Source organism: Rhipicephalus sanguineus, chromosome 1 (genome assembly GCF_013339695.2).
Source record: "Rhipicephalus sanguineus isolate Rsan-2018 chromosome 1, BIME_Rsan_1.4, whole genome shotgun sequence".
NCBI lineage: Eukaryota > Metazoa > Arthropoda > Arachnida > Ixodida > Ixodidae > Rhipicephalus > Rhipicephalus sanguineus.
The window spans coordinates 234,356,267-234,379,287 of NC_051176.1; the positions used below are offsets into that span (position 1 = coordinate 234,356,267).

Here is a 23,021-nt window from a genome sequence, read left to right on the forward strand (position 1 = left end):
TAGCACAGAAACTATGGTGCGCATAATAGCATTGGCCTACGTACAGCAAATGTGATGGCTCCATAGTGCAGCATCAAGGCTCTTAAAGCTAGGTTGCATGACATGCAGGTTTTACTAAACGCAATTTAAAAATTAATCCCACTCAACTTCCTGAAAAGGATGCTTAAATCTGTTACTATAAATTACTGTCTTTTCACTTATACCAGTATCTAATCGCACGTTCTGGCCAGTTGTCAGTCCCTTTAAGAAGCTGATGTTCGGAAACCTACGAGCCATCGCTGCTAGCCAGGTTTTGGACAAGCCAGACAACTAGTAGGGTCCTGCCATGGTCACAAGATGTCAGACACACTTGAATGTGTTTTCAGAATGTTGTGTTGAATGAACAATAATGAAATATCCTTGTGGCCATCTTTTACTGCAGCATCACTTGTCTGTGTATGTGGTAATTGTGCCATACTTGCTTCCTTATTTTGTGCATTCATTTGCAATAACAGTTAAAAGAGCACACAAAGATGCTGTTATCATGCATGTTAAGATGCTCACTTGAGATGATTACATAATTGTGCATAGAAATTTAGCATTGCACATATATACTCCAAGTCAACCTCAAGAGTCGCTGCTCAGCAGTGTTGGCTATCGTTCTTCAGAAACCATAGCGCAATAAAGAACACGGGACAAGAAAGAGACCAGGACAAGCTTTCTTGTCCCGTGTTCTTTATTTTGCTATGATTTCTGATGAACGAACAACCAACACACCCAAACGTTCTCCCTTCTGAATTGTTGGCTATTATAGCAAAGAAGCCAGGGTCTGCGCTAACATAACCTACTGCTGCATTTTAAAGAACAGCAGCTGTACCTGACTGGCCGAGGCTTAACTGCCTCACTCAGAAGCATAATAATTTCAATGTTTCGGTTAACATGTGCAGTGTGGTTATTTCAGCAAAGTAGAGTTTTTGTAAAACAAGACAAACTATCAGTGCATATGCCTGCACTCGCTGCATTCGGCTGATGTGCTCAAGGCAGTTGTGGAAGTATGTCAGCAAACACTATTTAAATTCAGTTGTCTTTTCTGTGCAGCTTTGCTTAAAACCGTGGTGAGTTGTCCAGTTTTTTCCCTCAGCTGTTATGTGCCTTTAGCCACTGAAACATCCCCAATTATTGTATGCGGGATGTTTGTCTTGTATGTTGTGACCTCTGGTTAATAGGAAAGCAATATTGGTATCTATGTATAAATTGTATGTTTAGATATATGGACTGCATTGTTAGGTTTACTGCATGTACAATAAAAAGATTTCATGTGGATGTCTGCTTTTGTGAGTGCAATCAATATTTTAAATAATGGAGGTCTCATCAGTAACACAGATAAATGAAATACAAGCCCAGATATAATTATTCCCTTGAAATTCCCATGCAGAAGTATATTACTGTAATGTGCACCTATTGAAAACGTTCACAAATATATCAACTAGTGTGCTACGTTGCAGCACTGCAAGTGTACTTTCCTAACTGTACTTCAGTCGCTGCTAACGTCATTGGAAGTATTCATGCCAAGGAAACGGCACTGTTTTGGCAAGAGCTGCCAAACAAGACACTGAATCTGAAGGTTACATACCATAGGGGAAAAGTTGTGCTTGACTCAAAGTATAAATGGCTCGTGCAGTAAGCGTCTTGGCGTTCTATGCTAATGAATTTGCTTTGAACTTCACCACAGTGCAGCCGTGTGATGCGGTGAAGCACAAACTTGTACTAAACAAAATAGCTGCATGCTTACCCATGTAAATTCACGTAGGTCGCCATACAAAGGCTCTTTGTGGCAGCGCAACTAAGTCAGTTTTACTGCAAAATATGGCAGTTTAAGGTATAATTAAAGGATTCGTGAATTATGTGCAGCACAGGCTTTTGGCTACACTTGACCTTTCATGCATTTACAATGCGGCCAAGAGCTTGCCATACATAAAGCATCCTGCACATTGTTGTGAAGCATATATTGGTACATGTCAACAAGAACAGGTTAAATTTAGTTCACTGCAAATCGGGGGCGTAGCCAGAAATTTAAGGGGGGGGGGGTCAACCTTACTTTATGTATGTTGTGCATTTGTATGTGTGTGTGTATACACACAAGCAAAAAAAAATTTTCGGGGAAGCGGGGTTGACCCCCCCGGCTACGCCCCTGCTGCGAATTGGCATTTTTGAGGTGGTGCATTGCAGTTGACAGAAACGTGTTGCTTACGTGGGGACCATTACACGGAGGGAGGGGTTGGATGTAGCATGGACCTACAGGTTCAGTAACATTGACAGAGTGAGCGATTTATTTGGGTGAACATACAGTTGTGCTGCCAACTTTACAACAAAATATATCGCCAATTAAAAAGATAAAATGAGTTACGATAATCTGCTGTGGCAAAGGAAAGTTCTGTACAGCTGGAGAAAAAAGTCCATTCTTTTCTGCATACAGCATAAATTTTTAATCTAAGTGCCCAGTGCTTACTAGTTGTAAATTAGTATTAGTGAAATATGTACTGTTGCCAAAAACTAGAATTTACGAATTTGTTTCTGTAATGCCACGCCGAAGGTGCAAAAGTAATTATTCATTCTTCATCTACGCCTTCTTGTGGAACATGCCTGTTGGACCGCATGTCCTTCCTGTTCTTCAAGCAGCAACGTGGAGGCAATAACAAACAGCCACAGGTAGTACGCATCACTGTGCGGCAGTTAGCTCTCCCTGCTGTTAATGTTTTTCACCGCATTGCACAACTGCGTTGCGGTGAAGCTTACGAAAGCCAACAAAAAATCCTGGGAGACGCCGCCACGCAACTCCTTTCAGTAAACTTAAAAGGAGTTGCGCAATGCTCACCTAATGGCAAAAATGTGTACTATGGACGCGCTGCCCAGTGCAGCACTATTCTTGTAGTACATTATGCAAGCGACCAGACATGAGAAACAACTGAGAAGGCCACACGGCACTCGTCTGAATGTCATTGTCTTTCTCGTTTGCACTATTCTCGTAATAATTCTGCTGCCGTGTGAACCTGAAACGTGAATGAGAGTATGAACTTTCCATATTGGACAATGGTTTCATCGCTGTTGTAGCTAGTTTAGCCAAAACTGTACATATTCCAATATGTGATTCAAAAAAAGAAAACATGAAGCAGAATTAACAGCACTAGATGTTTATTTTTGTGCAATCAGTGAGGATTTAATAAAATAAAAATTCTTTCGAATCTTTAAATTAAAAGTGGAGGCATGATTAGCCAATATCACCTCCGCTTCCATTCTGCATTCCTCTCCTTTGTGTCTTGTACTTGAGAAACCGTATAAAATTTGTTTTCGCTGTGACGATCACTGGGTAGTGACTTGGCAATGTCGACTTTGCTTGCTTTACCTGAAAGATGAAACAAATTTGCATTCATAATTGAGCAGCTTTATGCAAGATGCCATGGCAGCTGTCATTTCACACACAGCTACTCATCCACAGCTATTCTCACATAGCTGAAGTCTGAAATATTGCTGTATATAGACGATTTTACGTAAGACACACGGGCGCCGCCTAGGGTTACCAAATCTTTCATGAAGTCGAGACAGGGGCTACACTAACAAAACAGACAGGGAAATAAGTTTTCTTTATTGCGGTATCTTTCTTCATTGTTGCGGCCTCTTGAAGCAGTACTTCAACATGCAGCTTGCAACACTTACTTTTGCTGGAGAATGTAATTGTAAAAGTTGTCGCACCTCACGCGGAAGTTCAGCCAGAGTGGCTAAAGTCTCTAGCAGCCACCGATGGCCACCGAAACATTGCTTTGTGTGTGTGGGGTAGTGCGTGCGTTGGATCACATACAAATTTCTAACTGGGCGGTCCGGGACAAATCCGGGACATATACCCGTCCCCACAGGGACGGCGCGGAACTAGGAACATTGTATGGAAAGTCGGAACAGTCCCGCAAAATCCGGGACGGTCAGTAACCCTGGCGCCGCCACCTTGGGCTGTTAGACGAATGTGTTCTTATTTTTGTGTATTGCGACATGAATAATAAAACAATGAATGCACCAACCCAACTGTTTTCATGGTGATGTGTCTACTGTAGCACTGTTTGTTTAGCTGTTAAAGATACAAAACGGCAAGGTTCACAGCCTGATATGGTGGCACCGAAACCCATCCATAAAGTAATCTACACATACACTGGGTTCACAAAATTATGCTTTATGGTTTTATTATGATTCAGTACTGAGAGATACGTGGAGACCACCTTCGCAAATAAGGTATGTATCCAGGGGAGCACAAAGTGAGATTATAATTATCACTAATAATGAACTTTCTAGCGAATGTAGTAAGTGGGCTTGTTTGTATTGAAATGTTAGAGGCAGTCGTGTTTCTACACAGTTCCACTTGGTAGATTTCTTCTAGCATGTCCGTGCGCAGACATATCCTGCAGCAAATTTTAATTGCCGTTTGCTTGTTATGCATGCGAGACAGTGAGGACCGGTGCAAAGTCCGGATGTGCCGTGGCAGTTGCATGTGGCACTTAATCTGACAATGGGTTGAAGGCATAGGCAAAGATGACAACGGTTACCTTTCTATCCCCCGCCACGGTGGTGTAGTGGTTATGGTGCTAGACTGCTGACCCGAAGGTCGCGGGATCAAATCCCGGTCACAGCGGCCAGATTTTCGATAGAGGCGAAAATGCGTGAGGCCCGTGTACTTAGATTTAGGTACACGTTAAAGAACCCCAGGTGGTCGAAATTTCCGGAGCCCTCCACTATGCTGTCTCTATTCATAATCATATCGTGGTTTTGGGACGTTAAACCCCAATAATTATTATTACCATTCTAACACTGGCTGGCGATAACGAGGAACGACTGTGCAACAGCTAAGCTCAGGCAGATTCCAAAATAAACCTACCGCTGCTCCCAACAATGGCAGGAAGCGATGGAGCAAGTGTGTGTGCACACAAGGGTCTTACTTCGAAGGTGATTAGGCAAGCACTGCCATAGGTTGCAACATTAGCACGCTGAACCACCATTCCAGGAACTTTTTGACTTCCCCTCGTACATCTTTAAAGGCAGCACACTCGCACCAGCATGGTGCTTAAGTTTCAAAGGGTAGCATTATTAAGTGCCCTTTAATGTTTCGACAGAGTATATTGCAACATTTCACTCGTGTTTGAGCTGCTAAGTGAAGTATTAGATGGTAAATATGCATACATGGACAACCTACTCTCTCTCTCCATTGATTAAAAGGGCACTGCAGTGTGCATTCTTGACAATGGGAAGAATATATCTGCGACATGAAGACATTGCTGCAAAATATTGTTCCACTGTATGCAGCCCACAAAAAATATATACTGGGTGTTTCACATACTAGAACCAAAGATTAAAAAAAAAACAATATATACTATATATATATGTGTTAACCAGAAGTGAATGAAGTCGATGACATATGGTTTGCTGTAATGTGGTGCATGTTAGGGTTAATTGACTGATATCATTTGTGTAAAATTTTTAATATTTACTGCAGTGCCAAGTACATTTTATTAGGCTGTAGAGGGCACTACAAAATGACCGATCCAATTTTGTGGCAACGTACATGCTGCGTGGCGATTTTTTCTGGTGTTTAAAGAAAGCCCGCGAAATACGAAATAAAACCATGTGACTGCGCTTATGCGGAGTCACATGGCTATCCCTCAACCTTCTAGCAAACAGGGCAGCCACAAACAACAGTTCACACATCCCGTAACCACCCCTTTGTTGTGCCCAGGGAAACCTTTGTCGGGCACCAACATTTGAAGGGCCACCCTAAGTGTACCGCAGAACAAAGAAAAAGTAAGAGAAAAGTAACAATTGCCAGAACAATGCTACTGGCGTCGCCACAACAGCTGGGAAATTATGAAAGTAAACATATTGCTTTATATAAATACCTCCATAACTTGTAAATAAAAATTTATCTGGGAATGAGCCCTAGTTTCCCTTGTCTACCATGTCATAGACCACAATTTACAGCTGGTTTGTGAAGAGTTTTAATGTGGAGACCAAGTGCCACTAACCTTGCTTTTAAAGGCAGGTAGCACTTGCCGCAACTTTGCCACCAATTCGATCTCTCTGGCAACTGTATCAGTTGAGTCTTCTCCGAATACATCGAAAATAGCATCCAGTGCTTCTGTTACCACCACAGTGTCAGGGTCCTTGAAGGAAACTTCCAAAAGGTGCTGGCCTACTTTCTGCATGTGCACATGAAATACACATTATGTTTAAATATGTTGGCTATAGGAAATAAACAACTGCTCACATACAAATCTACATTTCTGCAATCACCATAATACAGTTCAAACCAAAACTAAGGCACTATAATAACTGCAGAAGCTACAGCTAAGCAGATATGCACTGAAAATCAACCTACAAGGCAGAGAGTTTCACACAACTGGCGCTGCGATCCTTCAACCACTATAAGAATGATGGAAAGTACAGGCTTCGAATCGGATTGTGTCAGCAAACTGTCCACAAGTTTTATTTCTACAGTTCAAGTTTTGTTCGGTGTGTGCAGCTGTATCCTGTCACAATGTGTACAGTGTTCTCTGGCGTGGGTGTCGGGGTGTAGCACAAAGCACTCAAGCAGCGCCTTTGCTGTTGAAAGTAGCCGAAGCGCACTAGGTTTCTTCATTTGTGGCAACGTTGCAGCTTTGCAGGTTGCATCAGACAGCTTTAGCAAAGCGTCGCTCGTGCTCTGCTCCACACGGATGTATCGTCCCGAGCCAAAGCAGGGAACTGCATAGATTTCAATTTTTTTTATAAGCGCCTCTTGCCAAGACGCAGTCAACTTAGCTGCAAAACGACAGCAAAGCCATGTGGACACACAATCACACACCGCTGAATCGGCTTTACAGCGGAACGAGAGATACGTTGTACATACCACTGCTATTATGATCGTTCTGCGCACGGGCAGACTTGGCCAGGAGTGTTTATCTCGGGGACACCACACCTTTCACATGATACAGTATATTTACTTTCAAAAATAGATTAAGCATAAAAACACAAGTTTGTTTTCACTGTTGTAAAAAAATAATTCATTAATCGGTAATGCCAAATCTAAAACACAATTGCATAGCAGTGCATATCCTTGTGACTGAATTTGTCCATGCTTCACATCAATCTCATGGTCACGTAACCTTTCTGCAATAAGTTTTACATGGGGAAGAATAAGACAAATTTAATTTTACATAACTTCATATCACTTTGCTTGAATATCAGTAAACAAGTTCCGCGAACCTAAAGAATGAAATCCATTCGAGGCAGGACTGAAATCTGTACTTCCCATCATTCCCCCAGCAATTAAGGTGTCGCTCAAGGAGTCAGCATACAAACTAGCACCAGACTGCCCTCTGGTTTTTGAAGTATGAAACTGTGTACATTGCAAGAAGTCCTTGCAGAAACAATTCAAATATGAAACTACATTAAACTAACAGGAGACAGAAAAAAAAAACAGTAACCTCTGTTAGGGTGATATCTTATTTAACTTCTATGGAGAACTTTATTGAGGTAAGAACTCTGGAATATTAAGTTGTGCACCAAAGGAATCTGCAGCTGGTATACAAAGCCAAAAAGGCCATGCAATTGAATTATCAAAAGTTGAATTATGATGTGATCCTTTTCAGGTAGTTACAATACAAAATTATGACATAATACACAGTTTTGAGGTTTTTCCAGCAGAACTCCAAATAAAGTTGAATATATGCAAATGTAAAGGCAGTTTACAGCTCAGCAATTGTCACATATGCTACAACAAGTGTCAGTAGTCAGAATGCTGCTTGTCTAATACAGTAGAACATTAACCATATGTTTTTGCTTAAAAAGAAAGAAAGGTGTAAAAAAAAAACCTTAATATCCAAGAAAACATACAATGCAGTCACCAAAAAATCGCAGTTTCACGTGAAAAGCAAAGATAGAAATATCAAAGGATTTTACTATTGCATGAAGTTTTTGGCTTGTTTTATTGACAGTGTAAACTGTACTAAATGTCAGCTTACTCACTAAAGCATTTTGTAAGACGCCCGAAGACATCAAGAGTTCACTAGATTATCGTGAGCACTAGTCATGACAATGGCAGCGCTGGAATTTTATATGTTAAAGTACTAAACTTCATCTTTACCAACCACTTGGTCATTTATACACTGGTGGAATAGCCATTTGACCCCAGAAATTCTTCAGATAAATGCACCACAGATGAAAATGGTAGAGTACTTGCAAAAGCAACAAACCTTGAGGACATTGGTCTCATGTGCACCCAACAGGCAACCTAATGTGGCCATGATGCGGGTCACATTAGTCCTTACAGATGGTTCAGAACATTGCAGGCCCACTTGAGTGAGTACTCTAAGTTCTTCATCTGACACACTAGGCAGAGGTGGTGTGCCACCATTTCCAGTGCTGGCAAAAGATGAGGCTAGAGTCTGCAACACTGACCTGCAAGCACTGGTGCTTGCCTCCAAGAGTTCAAGGTCTTTGGTATCTAGAACAAAACCATTTGAAAAACATTGAGAAGAAAATTTAAGTGTTTATAATGCACTAAAGTTGCAATGATAAATTGATAGGTTAAAGAAAGTTAAGACTATTTGATTTCTGAACCAAACTAGACAACTGTACAAGCTGAAGCTAATGGGTGTTACATCAGCAATGAAAGTAATGAAGAGGTGTGCCAGTAATGCAGCTTTGGCCTCACTCTGAAAAAAAGTGCCATCATGGCATTCCCTAGCTGTCTCCATGGCCCTTAGCATAGGGTTGCCAGCTGTCTCAAATTTAGTGGAACAATCACAACTAGACCAAGTTGTGAAAGCAAAATGTCTCAATCTTTCTTGCTGTATTTCCCCCCTCGTCAATAACAATTACCAATAAAGTCTGACAACTCGTGTGCACATTCCTTCTGTTTTGTCTTCTGTTGCATTGATATGAAGATAAAGGCGTTATCATTTTTGTCATGGTTGTAGGTCTGTTGTATGCCCTAACCTTTTTTTTTGGTAGCCGTGTTAGGTGTGTACTATACTGGATCTTGTGAATCATGATGCAACGGGACTAAAAATGTTGCGTAACCTTGTTGCACATATAAACTGGCAGTGCCTGGCACTGACAGGGTTGGTTGTCACCAACCACCTCATCACCATACTCACCTTCCAAACAATGTTGATACAAGAGTTGGTAACTATATCTTCACTTGAAGCATCCTCTATAGTGTCTAGAATATACTGCTGGCCATTGTGTTGAGTAGAGGGGGATCTCAATGCAAGGAGGTGGAAGCGCTGACGCTGCCCTTTAACTTTTGCCTGGCAGACAGCATTGCTTGTTGTAAAGGTGTACGGTACCTTGATAGTACCACATTTCTATGTGCTGCCAATGGCCTGGCTTGCTGCTATTCCACGCCTTGTGTTGTGCAAAACATTTTGCTCACATCTGCAGTTTTTTTTTTGCTTTGTTTGCACTGTACTTTATGCCCATGTCAGTAAAAAGCTGCTCTGACAGGTAGTGCATTAGGACGAAGAATAAAACATGCTCCGTGCTGTTGTGTCGGAGCAACTATCAGTCAAACTCATACAAAGTTCCAATATTCGGCATGCCGTCCAAGAAGGAAGTGACCTCATTCAGCTAACTAAACTTGGGCAGTCTTGGTCAGGCCCTCAGTCTAGATGCCAATTTCCTTTGCAAACCTCACAGTTTAGAGAAAAATCTTGCATCTAAAAGACACATGAAACTATTAATATTTTCAAACTACATATTGTACTACCACAATAACTGTATATTTCAAATCAGCACATAAACATACATAATCACTGATAGTTTCATAAAAACCTGCTCAAAAAAAAGTTTCTGAAGCAGTGTCTTCCATTAATGAAGGAATATTCATCGAAGTCTGTAAAGTGTTCCAGATTATTGCAGATAAACATTTTTCCTTGTTGCGAAGGTAAATTTACCTCTTGCACTCAAATTTTACGATGCACAAAATGGAAGATGTGTCATAGTTTCGCATACACTGTCCTTTAGTTGTTCATGCGTAGTGAATGACCTCTATAGTGCCAGAAGAATAATAATGCTGTACCCAGACCTACAATAAACATTCAAGAACTTATAAATTGCTTATACCTGCACAGTAATGCAGAGGCACTATCACATTCTTCATATATCATAAATATATTCATCACAGAAGCACTCTAATATTTTTTGTTGACTCATACTTCGTTTGAATTAATCTGTACATTATATATATGCATTACATATTGTACTAGAATACACCTTATATGTATTTGTGCTCACCCATTTGCACAAATGCCAGTTGTGCCAAACATGTCCACATGCTAACCAAACCAGGAATTCCACCAAGATCTTCTGGAGCCAAAGCCTGAACCATATTGCCAATGCAAAGCAAGGCACGACATCTAACTGCATGAACCCTGCAAAATTGCATAATATGTATAATGAAAGCTAAGAACCCTTCCAGAATAAGTTATTGAATTTAGTGATGTAAACTGTCGACTAGATGCACACTTAAATATTCTAGATCACATTCGCAGTAGCTGATGAAGTTTGCAGGGCACACCAGAACACGCAATCACTTCTGCAGTGTTTCTCTGTTGCACTAAGTAATCGCAACGCAAAGGACCTAAATTGCAAGCAAATACCATGCTGATTATCCATGGGGATGACCCATTTTGTTACAGCATCAACTTACATCCTTATTGACTTCTAAAAAATGCAGAGTACTCAGAGTCTAGACCTTTCAGTGTAACGACAGGTAATTGCTTCTAAATAGATTGATTGCATGTTCCAGCTTTTAAAGGGACCGACAACCAACTTTTGTGGTACCCGTTTTCTTGAGTGCAATGGGAAGCTTACCGGTCAGAGCTTCTAATCACGGAGTGGTAACGCGGAGAACGCTGTAAAACATTTGTAATCAGAGTTTTTCGATCTGCAGCGATTATGCAGTCTTAATATCACATTCTGCAAACAGTGAGAGGTGAGCGCGATAGCGATTATACGCCAGCAGTGGTGACAAGTTATGCCCTAAGTATGAAAAGGCAATGTTACGTTTGCAAAGCCTGCGGTGCCGCGACTACTGCTTTCTAGCCTATTAAATTATTTTACAATAGTTATAGCGTTTTTCTGGGGCTTCTTATAGAAGTACTTTGGCCGTACACAGGTCGCTTTATCACATTTTAGTCAAGCCAAGCCAAGCTAAGCCTTCGAAAACGAAACAAGTGGTAGGATACACCAGCAGTGCTGTTCATGAAGTGGTAGCAATCCTCCACAGAACAGTAAGTCGATGGCATTTTGCAAGCAGCAGCGCAAACTCGCGTGCTACTCTTCAAAAGTCCGATACGACGAGAGCAGACGAGAGTCGAGCTACGCGGGAAACGCCGCCGGACGCCGCGCGCATGCGCCGCAGCCTCCGTTTCACTGGAAGCCACGAAAGCAGTGCCGCATCTCATGGTTTAATTCTTATACCTTAGAAACAAATGGGAATTGACAATAACATACACATTCAAATTTTCAGCCCTCGTTCTGGTGCGTGTAAAAGCATTAGACTACGTACAACAAAGTGCTTAAGACTGCATACGTCTGGTTCATGGCACTCGCGCTAGGCTGCGCGACATACCGGTTTTTGTTACTTTTAAACGCTGATTTAAAAATATAAATCCTACTCAGATTGCGAAAAGTATTCTGGAATCTGTCACTATAATTCACGGCCTTTTCATTTCCACCAGGATCTAATCACCCGTTCTGGCCAGTTGTTGGTCCCTTTAACAACTGACGACGCACCACATTTAAAGACTAATTTAAATGTAGCAGACAGGCAAACTGTTCTTTTGAATTTTCATTACAACACTTTTTCCATTGATTCACAGACACTAAATGTATCACTGTATCTATACCTGAAAAACTTGCACAGCGATTGGTGTAGTTCTAAATCCTGCATGAAATGGAACTCCACAACTGTGAAACCTGAGGAAGTGCGTAGCACGGGCACTTAGCGATTCCCATTCATAGAGCTCCCACTGCTCCGTTTACCAAACCACCGATGACGTCAATGTTAAGCATGAACGGTTTCCCTAGCACAAGTAGAATTTTGTTAGGGAGATTCGCAAACTTGGTGTGCGACAGGCGCACTACTTTTTGCTGCGCTTTATTGACTTCCTGCTTGTTACGGCAGTTGAGCTACGTGTCGTCTGCAGCGAGTTCCATCAGGTTGTTTCCCCCTTCAGATGCAGAAACGAAGGCGCCGGAGAAGTGCCAGTGGGAGAAGCAATCATGTGCTTGGCGAAGGGTTCAGCCCTACGTTTCTGACCGAAGTGTTTTTGGCGATTTTAAGTGAAATTTTGCAATTACTTCTTGGTTATTTCTGTTAATTATATTATTTTAGACCTAATTCGTTTATTTCAACCCGGTTTTGAGCATTCCTAGCCTTGTTTTAGGCCTGTATTGACCACTTGGTTGTGAGCGTGATCACGCCACACGAGATCTACGGACAACAAGCCGGGCCCCTAAAGTGCTACGCACTTAAAACCAACTTGTAGTTACAATCTAGGTGCATTGGTCATTATGGGCATCCTTATCTGCGAATGCCAGAACGACAACATGCTAAGCAAGATGACATACTGTCATTTCTGTATTGTATATGTGGGCATGAGCATTGTAGGAGCAGGAAAAGAACTTTAAATGTGGACCAGACTACAGTATGGTTTGATTACTTGTTGCAAGGAAACAGCATCATTAAATATCTCAGTAGAAATTCCAAATATGCGATTTAGACACTTATACAATACTTCAGCAACAAGGGGCACTTTAATTGCGATCACGCCTAATACAGATCGGGTTATTCAAATACACTAGAAGTGAAAAATCAATTAAGAGCACTTTAGAAGCGATAAATCATTTTTGTGCTTTTTGGGTGACATTAGACTATAACTTCAATGACTAACTGCACATTTGGATTGCCTGGCGATAATTGTTTCATAGATCCCATTCTCTGAAAATCTTTTTATATTTAAAGGGGTACTGACAAAATTTTGTGGCTAAGATAGCCTACGGGATCGATTCCTTTGAAGATGCGTATATCATCTACCAAATCTCAACAGCGGATACAGCTTGGAAGGTAATCTCTATGATAGTGCTGTTATAATTTTTAGCGCACAATAGTGTGGCCTAGCTGGGACCATATGAACATTACATGCAACTTGTCATGTCAAGCCGAACAAAATGCCCAATGTCGCCACAGCCACATGATCAAACTTCATTTCCAATTGCAAAAATAGCTGTTGTGCGGCTGTAGTTTGAAATCAAGGTGGTTTCTCCTATGAAATAAAGTTATAACTTAGTTTTCAGTGTTGCCACTTGCACAACAATATCGGTGCATTCCACAGTACCAGAAAAAGTGATGGATAATAATAATATCTGGGGTTTAACGTCCCAAAACCACGATATGATTATGAGAGACGCCGTAGTGGAGGGCTCCGGAAATTTCGACCACCTGGGGTTCTTTACCAGAAAAAGTGATGGAAACAACATGCTTAATTTGTGTCGCAGGACCCCTTAAGTCTTCAAGGTAAAGGAAAAACAAGGAATAGGAACTAAGAGGTGCCTTAAATAGACAAACACAAGCAACTGTTCACTTTGTGAAGTGAAGAGCAGTACCTTCTAGGCACCGTAGCTGAAAGCTTGTGTTCACCGAGACAACTGCCAAATGCGTCATCCATTTGGCTCACATGGTCCAGGACCTTGTAGACAATGTTTTGTGCCATCAGAGCCTCGTGAAATTCAGGCGATATATTGAGGGGGAACTGCAATAAAGATGAAGTATTTCACTCCACTGTAAGAATGCTGCTGCAAAAGGACAATTATGTGGCTTCTTACAATGGCAGAAGTTTCTTCAGTCTCCATATCACCATCAAACGTATCAGAACTGTCGTCAGAAATGTCAACATATTCAGACTCTTGATCACCTGCATCACCACATGAGCACAAATTATATCAAGGTGGCATAAAAGCTGTGCCAGATATAAAAAAGGTGAACGATGTTTCAAATTGCTAAAAACAAAATATAATAAAAGCGTGCTCACCCATTTTTACAGGGTCTAACACACACTAAAAAATTGTTGCCTTCAGACACAGTTAATTGCAACAGCAGTTATTCTTTCGACTATACACCCCCCCCCCCCCCCCCTCAACTATGCTAAAAAGCTCTAGCAAATCTGGCAGCATAATGATGGCAGCAAAATTGAAGACCATGACAACACAGTGAGAATGACAAGGGCACAGGCACAAAACAATGGCAACGTGGTGACAATGACGTTAGCAGGGGCATTTCCCTCATGCATGGGACTTCACGAGGACACCATGAGAATAATGACCACATCAACAGCAATGCGACACCGACACCACAATGACGGCAGCACAAATATGCAGGCCGTAGCATAACAAAAGGGGAGGACCAAATTTCACGTTTCTAAAATACTGCCAATATTATCCATATGCCATATGCATTAACATGTTACAGTAGTACAAAAAGATTTAATGCTGGTGCATCAAACCAGCTGCCACTCTGACATTTATTCAAGTATAGCCTTTTTGGTTGGTTGGAGATAATCTTCATTGACAACACTTTCTTTTCATGAAATTTATGATCCATGCATTCATACGCAAAGCAAACATTTGTGCACCACTCCCCATATAAAAAGACTGGTTCAAAGGGAAAAGAAACTGCTGCACTAGTTGAAATTGCCAACAATCACACATGTCCCTACACATTGAGATCACTGAACCAACGATAACGTAACATATCTGCACTTTCAACTCAACATATTCCTGCATCTCACATTCTGTAAAAAGCCTACAATTCAGTGGTATATGCAGAGGCACAAAGGAAACTGCATGCACATGGTCAGATTGATAGATAAGTTCACGGGGGAAAAAAAAAAAAAGAATGACTATGTTTTTTAACTACGAAGTGTAAACTTAAAATGTCCAGCTAAAGCAGCTCCTCAGCCACTGGTTGTTTTCTTACCTGCACCTTTGCACAAGAGCAAGCCTTACGCAAGCCAAATGTGTGAATTTTGCTCCCAGCCGTGGTAATGCTTAATAAGCACAAGCAAAGGAGAACAATGTGCCAATGCTCATATTATAATGCATACTGCATAAGCTGCTAACATGCAGTCCTACTATGCTTAGAACCTGTAATCTAAGATTTAAAGTACTAGTAGACTACTAGCCTAGGTGAGAATACATAGGACCATGTGGAGGGGTGAACAGATTTCTTTATTGCAGCCTTTGGTTTTAAGTTTTTGTGCAAGTATTTGTACAAATACCTTCTCCACAGCAGAGGTTGGAAAGAATTTCCAGGGCAGTTTGCTTGGCCATCAAAGCATCCAAAATCAACGCAACGATCCCATCAATGGTCTTCTCCTGTTCAAAGTCCATGCATAATAATTATTTATAATAATTAAAATGACACTCGATCAGAGTGGCTAAAAAAGTACTTACTTTTTCTTCCACGTCTTCTGTGTCCACATTTTTCTGTTTCGTGGCAGCCTATACATAGTATACAAGAAAGTTTGCACAAGTACTAAATCAATCAAGTTAACTCGATAATTTACTAAAACAATCATTTAGATGTTTTATGGCTACAAACTGCACTGCATCACAGATTTCCAAACAGTGGCCTTCTCAGAGAATTCAAAAAGCAAAAATTAGAGTTGCAATTAAAGGTACCAGCTACTATATATTGCATGTTACAAGCCAAATAGAACACAAAATTAGTGTATCGGTTCAGGCTGCGCACAAACCTACAATTAGATGTCACCACACACATCACTAGCAGCCAAGGCTAGATTTCCATTTCTTTATTGCTTCACTCAAGCAACACCTACTTGCTGAGCACATTCTACAGCAACACACAAGGCTGCAATGTGTGGCACAGTAACTAATGCCAGCAACAAGACTTACTTCACCAAAGATAGCAAGAAAGTAAAGACCTTATATAATGCCTATAGCAAAAAAAAAAGAAAAAGGAAATATAAAAAAGACAGAATACTTGTTTTATCACACACTGCACGCCAGAAATGTCAGCCCATTGGCTCCTTTTCACTTTCTGACTGAGCTTATGGGCTGTGATATAGTGCTCCCTAACTTCACACCGTCCTTCCCATTCTCCAAGCCACTAAAATGATTTGCGTGAAAGCAACACTACACACTAGTTTTCTGCTAGGACAACAGATGGTACAATGGTGTATATTTAGTACTTAACTTGGCCTGCAACTGCTGAAAATACGTGTATGGTGGCAGAGTGTGTTGTAACATGAAAAAGTGCAAAATAGGAAAGAGAAAAAAGATGGTTCAATGTCTTGGTGCAGTCTTCTTTCCTTATTTGTGTGTGTTTGCCTTTAGAGTTGTTTCATTATACAGCAGACTCTCAGTAAACAGAAATCTCTTAAACAGAACTACTGCTAGAATCTCGGTAAATGGAACTCCTGCTAAGGGGGACGAGTCTTAAAATAGCAAAAAAAAAAAAATCGTACAATTTTCAATTTTTGGAAATCAGAATTTCAAAGTATTTAGTTCAATTCATGCTCTGGAGAAATATTATTACATATGGCAAAATAGCCTCTCTTTTTCTTACAGGCTCAATAGATTAAATTACAAATGTTCTCAAAACTTGAAACATGATTTTCTCGGCTTTATTATTTTCGTGAATTGCGTCTGCCTTACGGAAGTTTTGAGGAAGTTTGTATGAACACGGTTTAAACAAACTTGGTACCATTCTCTTCAGCGACAATTGAACTACAGACTAAAGCTTTTCTTTTTTTCACAACCTTGATGCCATTGTAATTATACGATAAGTACCAGCTAATTACAGGAAGCTAATTTTACCTTCCAAGTTTGAAAATTCTGATCAAAGAAATAGCTGTTTTGACATCTAATTTGCTTAAGCCTGTGGGGTGGACCTTTTAGAAGAATCACGTAGTTCTGATAAGTAACTTTTTGCACTGTAAATCAGCATAACGACCCGTAAAAAATGACATAATTACAATTTGAAAATTTGTCATTACCTCTTTTCTAAATTAGATATTGCAAATCTGCTTGCAGATTGAAAATCTCCATTCAATGGCGCCCATGCATGCCAATTTTCAGATAGGATAATAAATACTTTTTTTCAAGACCCTCATCCTCCTTAAATGAACACATTTTCTTGGTCCCTTCAGGTTACGTTTAATGAGAGTCTACTATAATACGGCACTACATCACTAGGTTGGCATTAGATATACACAAAAGAGGAAATAGCAAATTTCAGCTTTTGAAATCAAGGATTGTTAAACTTAGGTGCAACTGTGCAACATGGCTAAAGAATATAACTAAATGCTCAATGCCTCAGGTCCTAACAATCCTTGCATTTCCACATGGATTAGCCATTTAAAGTCTTTTCACCATCACAATGGCTCACTAATTGTGATGAAATGTTTCTTTTTTCCTTTTTTTTTGCAACAGGCTCAAAATTTTGACTAGTACAAAAGCCCTGTCAGAAGCACTGAAGCCATCTTGCTAAACCTAATGACGCACAGCACACTGGGGCTTTAAAGGGGCCCTGCACTTTTTGAACATGGTCAGAAAATGCTGCCGATTGGTGGTCAAGGCTCCAGTGAACATGTGAGACATACATTATAGTGCCGCACACGACAGGGAATTTACAACTAAGTTTCACAGTCAGCCGGAAATCGTTCGCTCTTCTCTTTAAAAATGATGCCATATCCTCAAAATCACATACCCAAAAGACACAGCCACTGGCTGATTTGAACATTGTGAGCTGCATAGTTACCGCAGACGCTGCGACACGGGCAAGGGAGTTGTGCACAACGTTTGTATGTTAACTGCATGCGTTTTCAAAGAAAGCATGAAAAGAAAGTGCTCAAGGTCATGATGCATGCTGACGTACGCACGTAGCTCTTGTCTCCCTGTCATCTCCCCCATCCCCTCCCTGTAGTGTTCAGCATGCTCGCTGGTACGAAAGAAGAGAGAAAGCGCTTAGAGCATGCAACAAATCCCTGTAACTCCATTCGTAATTGATGGATTCTAAAAATTTTTTGCGGCAGTCGATTCGTGAAGCAATAAACTGCAATAATGGGGTCATTTTACAATTACTTGGAAAAGTGTTGCACGGCCCCTTTAAAGCTGTGTTGCTCACAGTGTTGCTCTTTCATGAGCTTCAAAGCACAAGGTGTGCCAAAGAAAAGCTGTTAAAGATTTCATTACACATGTATGCCTTTCAAATTTCCAATAAGGACTACATCACTTTACGTGCATAACAGTGAAGCATCACAGCTATTTATGGCAAATTCAAGGCTCCAGTTATTTTAACACTTACTCACGCATGCAAATAGAGCAAGTTTTTTGGCATGCTGAGCAATTTGGAGGAACTGGTTAAGTTTTCATAGCACTTGTAGGTGCCACAATAAGCTGCCCAGCAGTCATTTTCGGAAGTGTGCTTACGAATGCCAGTGCAGCTGCCTGTCTCTTGCTGGAGGCACACGATTGCCCTTTGTGAAAAAGGGTGTACACACATTAAGAATCGTGTGCTTTTAGGCTTCTTAGAATCAAACAGCGCAAATCAAACACTAAATATTTACTTTTTCAATCGCTGCATTCAACACTGTATACACTGCCATGACTTAAAGAACCCTCACCAGGCCACGTTACAAATTTTGGTTATATACAATGAAAGTTGTAAGGTGCCATCTAAGGAGGGTTTTACCAAAAGAATTTCCCTAATCGGTTCATTAAAGGCACGAGAAATTAATCTGCACTATTACCATACCTCCAGGAGGCGAGCATCACTGCCAAAGTGACCCTCTCCCTTTTTTTCAGCTAGCGCCCGCATGTATTGCATAAGTAGCCTTTCTCTTACCTATAACCAAATCTTCCAGCTGCCAGTGGCAAGGGAGCACGTCATGTTCATATGGTGAGCCCTGACTCCATTTTTTTTTCTCTTATCGCTATTTTGCTTCACGGAGCATGAATTACAGCGAGTGCACCGCGTTGGATGAAGAACTGGCAATGGTCAGTGACATTTCAAGGAGTGCATGTTACGTAGACACACTTCCTCTCCTAGCGCATCTAGTACCTAGAGGGATGGTGCACTGCTTTCAGTTTTACATGTCTGTTTAATCTGCCGCGCCGGTGTGTGATTTTGCAAACACGATCGCCACCGACTGACCTATGAGCTGCGCTTGTATTTTTGCAATGCCAAAACTTGGTGAGGTGCCCTTCAAGAGTCTCAAGAGGATATTATTACACAAATTATTAGATTATTATTTATATTGTTTAAAATGTAGCATCAACATGTGAATGTACCTAGAAATAGGATGGCATGTAGGCAGGATATCGCCAAATGATGCAGATTACATATAAAGGGCACAGCCAGGAGATACATGCCATTGCAGAAATAGAGCTCAGATTATTCTGAACAATGGTGTGTGAGTAAAAGTATGCATTTCTTCTCCATAACTCAGTTTTTGCTTCACACGTGAGGCAGGACAAATGCATGAAGACCAGATGGTAAAAATCTGCACTAAATTAAAGGAAATGGACATTGATCAGCAGGGAAGCCATACAGTTAAAACGTACATGCATACAAAAATGACCAAACTTCACGAGATTCTCCATTCAATGCTTAGAGGATTAATAAAATATTTTAGACCATGTTGGGATCTCTAACAGTCACGAAATCCTTCGTGGTAGGTGTTTTTGCATGCCATAATTTGGTCACGAAAGTTGACAAAGCTCTGGACTTTGTCCAATAAGCAATAGAAAAGGTAAAAAAGAAAGAGCTTACTTGAAGCTCAGCCACCTTTTCCGACAGTGTCTTGATTTGATCAAGTATTGGCAGAGACAGTGCTTTTGTCAAAATAGGGATGAGTGGCAGCACAGCAGGCACCAAGGGTACATTCTGAACTTCTCTGATATTTATCAGGATCCCTGCAGTGAACAAAGTGAGCAACAGCTCAAGGCTAGAACCTCCTTTGTGGCACTCATCACTGCCCAAACTGCGGTATACATGCAGTTTAACCCAGAATATCTAGCATGCCTGCCACCTTAAGGGACTGGTCACTGAGCTCCTAAATTTTCACTTAAAGGGGTCATGAACCACTCCTCGTGCTTGGTGAGACAACACAACCTGTGGAAAGTAGACACTGCTATGAACAGCGTAATCTTGCAGTCGCGTGCCGCAAGGAGAGTTTAGGAGCTGAGTGCGGAGTTGCCATTTTCTCAGGTGCCTTCGTCATACAGAGGGCTGTGCTAACTCTTTTCGGAGCTGCCAGCGCTTGCTGTCTGATGTTGAACAAGTAGCATGCTATTGTGCCAGCACACGGTGCCACCATGTGCTGGCACCGTGCTCCATAGTCTGCTAACATAACATAGTACCTGCACTTGTGCACAGGAATCACAATGGGAGAGAGCAATCGCATTTCATTACGTGCACTCAAGGTCATGACGCGTGCTAGCGTAGCTTCTTTTCACTGGGCCATCCCTCCCTGTGTAGCTTCCAGCGTGCTCGACAGGACGAAAGAGAGAAAGCGGTTAAAGTGTGCGAAAAATCCCTGTAACTTCGCTTGTTATTGAGGGATTCGAGAAATTTTTGCAGAAATCGATTTGTGAGACAATAAGCTCCAATACTGAGATCATTCGATTATTACTTTAAAAAGTGGTTCAGGACCCCTTTAAGTAATGGAAAGTTCCAAGTGTTCCAAGTAAAGTGCACCTAATGACTATTTCTTGCTTTTTGTATTCCATCCCTATTATAGAATGCTATTGTTGTAGCCAACAATTGCACCTTCCACCACCTTGTACTCGGAAGTGCCCAGATTTTTATAACATTTTTTAAATTTACATTTTTAATAACCTCAATCAAGCACGCAAGTGCTGCCAAATCCAAATTAATGAAGATAAATTGTACAGACAACCAGTACATTTTCCCCCCTTAGCTACATTCCTAGTTTTATTGTTCCTGGATTATATTTCCTACACCGTCTCAGTTATACCGTACTTCAATTTGAAGCCTTTTTTTTTTTTCTAACAAAGGATTTATAGTATTGATGGTATTTGCCATATAAATGAAAAACGTACCTCATGTGTTCGTGTAATAGATATCATGTGATAGTTACCTGCTGAGAGTACCTGAAGTAGTATGACACCGGGATCTTGTGATGAATTTTCGAAAATTCCAGCTCCAAAGTCGTTCAGACACTCAGCCAGCTCTGCATTATCCTCAGAAGCTGCATGCAAGCAATGACCTGCAAAATACACCACAGAAATAGAAGCTTGCAATTTTAAAAGTTGATGAGGGATGGGAAAAATTAACCATAGGACAGATACACAGATTCCATTAATTCAATAATGGTTAAATAGACTTTTGTTAAATTAAAATTCAGTCTGAAGGTTTTGGTCAGTGGCAACACAATATACAGGCCAAAGCTCTTATTATTTTAATCCCAAACAGTGCACACTTCTAACAAAAAGCAAGCCCCTTGATTCATTCCCTTTCTTTCGTACACTATTTTTACGTAGCATAGGAAGAGAGTTCCACACTTCCTGTGCCACATAAAGACATAATAGTCTGCCCACAAGCACAGTTGCAGAAACTAACCCAGTAGGATTTCAGCAGTCACTTAACGCACATTTTATCAGCTACCCCTTGCTCTAACCAACTCATCATTGTGAAGTGCGTTTTCTAGGTTTTTTTTGGGGTTTTCTGTGCAGTTACACGAGCACATGGTGCTCACGTCCTCATTTCACCAGCAGTAACTTATAACTTGTTTTCTTGATTAAAATGATCATTGATATGACATATTCTTCCTTTTTTTTTCAGCTACATGTTACTGGGGTATATTCTCTTAGCTCATGTGTTGTATCTTGGCTGGTGTTACTACTGTTGTTTTTGTTTTTTTGACAATTTTTTGTGCCTTTATGCAATGCTGCTACGCTTTGTTTTTATAACTTCTAAGCCCCTTACTCGATGCCCCATGACTGACTGTGGGAACACACTAGAGCACTGCACGGGCCCGGGCCGGCCCGAAAGCCCAAGCCCGGCCCGGCCCGCGGGCCGGTTAAGGGGTTCTTGGATCGGGCCCGGGCCGGGCTCAGGCCCTTGGTCTTCGGGCTCGGGTTGGGCTCGGGCCTGAGCCAGGCCCGTATTAGGCCCGGGTCTCATACGTATAGGTATAATTGCGTGTGTACGTTGTGTGGCTTTGTTTCTGTTGTTTTGTGGGGTTTAACTTCCCGAAGCGACCCAGGCTATATGAGACGCCGTCGTTGAGGGCTCCGGGTAATTTAAATCACCTGGAGTGTATTGGCGTGCATAGAAATTGCACAGTACAAGACGTCTACAATTTGGCTCCATCGGTATGCTACATGGGATTTCAAGAAACGCCTAATATAAGTTTCCGCCATTAGAGTGAGTGAAAGACGTTCTTGGGTACCGTGTAAGGAAAACAACGGTAAACTGCCTAGATTAGTGTGTATAAGATGTGCGCGTTTGTATCTAGGGAAACATTTCGAGTATGCAGCTACGCTCGCATGCCCGTAGACTGGCCAACGCGACTTGTGAGTCATTAATATCTCAGGAGCTGTTTTTCGTGCATTTTAAGTGCAAGATGTGGAACGACTCTTATCCCAGGGCAAACGCCGTTGTTGATTTTCCCATTACTAGTGGCGATGCGCCAGACCATAGAGACACTCGTTTCCCCGAGTGGCTGTGACGGTGGCGGTGACTCGGGGAAGAAGGGTGGGACAAAGAACCTTGTTGTTTTGAACACGAAAGCGTAGCGTAGGTTGGGTGCAGTTGCCTGCCGAGGAGTCAACACGACAGCTTTAATTTATGTAACGCTGCCCATCCTGGCGTATTCCTCCCAGAAGCAGATAGAGCACGTTTTTTCCCCATTGCATTGTGCAATAGATGAGGTTTGCAGGAGACTTGCTACTTTTACTCAACAGCCCTAGCTCGT

At 41.3% G+C, this 23,021-nt stretch overlaps 1 protein-coding gene across 1 annotated transcript in view; it reads right to left on the bottom strand.

Moving 5' to 3' along the window:
- Positions 1 to 3,154: 3,154 nt before the first annotated feature.
- LOC119374825 (HEAT repeat-containing protein 3) overlaps positions 3,155 to 23,021 on the bottom strand; it is a 42,493-nt gene continuing 22,626 nt past the window's right edge. Inside the window, exons 6-15 of the mRNA XM_037645024.2 lie at positions 21,183 to 21,311; positions 19,853 to 19,995; positions 15,511 to 15,558; positions 15,336 to 15,432; positions 13,885 to 13,973; positions 13,666 to 13,811; positions 10,291 to 10,427; positions 8,247 to 8,497; positions 6,039 to 6,212; positions 3,155 to 3,382 (exon numbers count right to left, since the gene is read on the bottom strand). Coding sequence (XP_037500952.1) covers positions 3,248 to 3,382; positions 6,039 to 6,212; positions 8,247 to 8,497; positions 10,291 to 10,427; positions 13,666 to 13,811; positions 13,885 to 13,973; positions 15,336 to 15,432; positions 15,511 to 15,558; positions 19,853 to 19,995; positions 21,183 to 21,311 — 1,349 coding nt within the window. The 3' untranslated portion in view covers positions 3,155 to 3,247. The remainder of the gene's footprint in view (positions 3,383 to 6,038; positions 6,213 to 8,246; positions 8,498 to 10,290; positions 10,428 to 13,665; positions 13,812 to 13,884; positions 13,974 to 15,335; positions 15,433 to 15,510; positions 15,559 to 19,852; positions 19,996 to 21,182; positions 21,312 to 23,021) is intronic.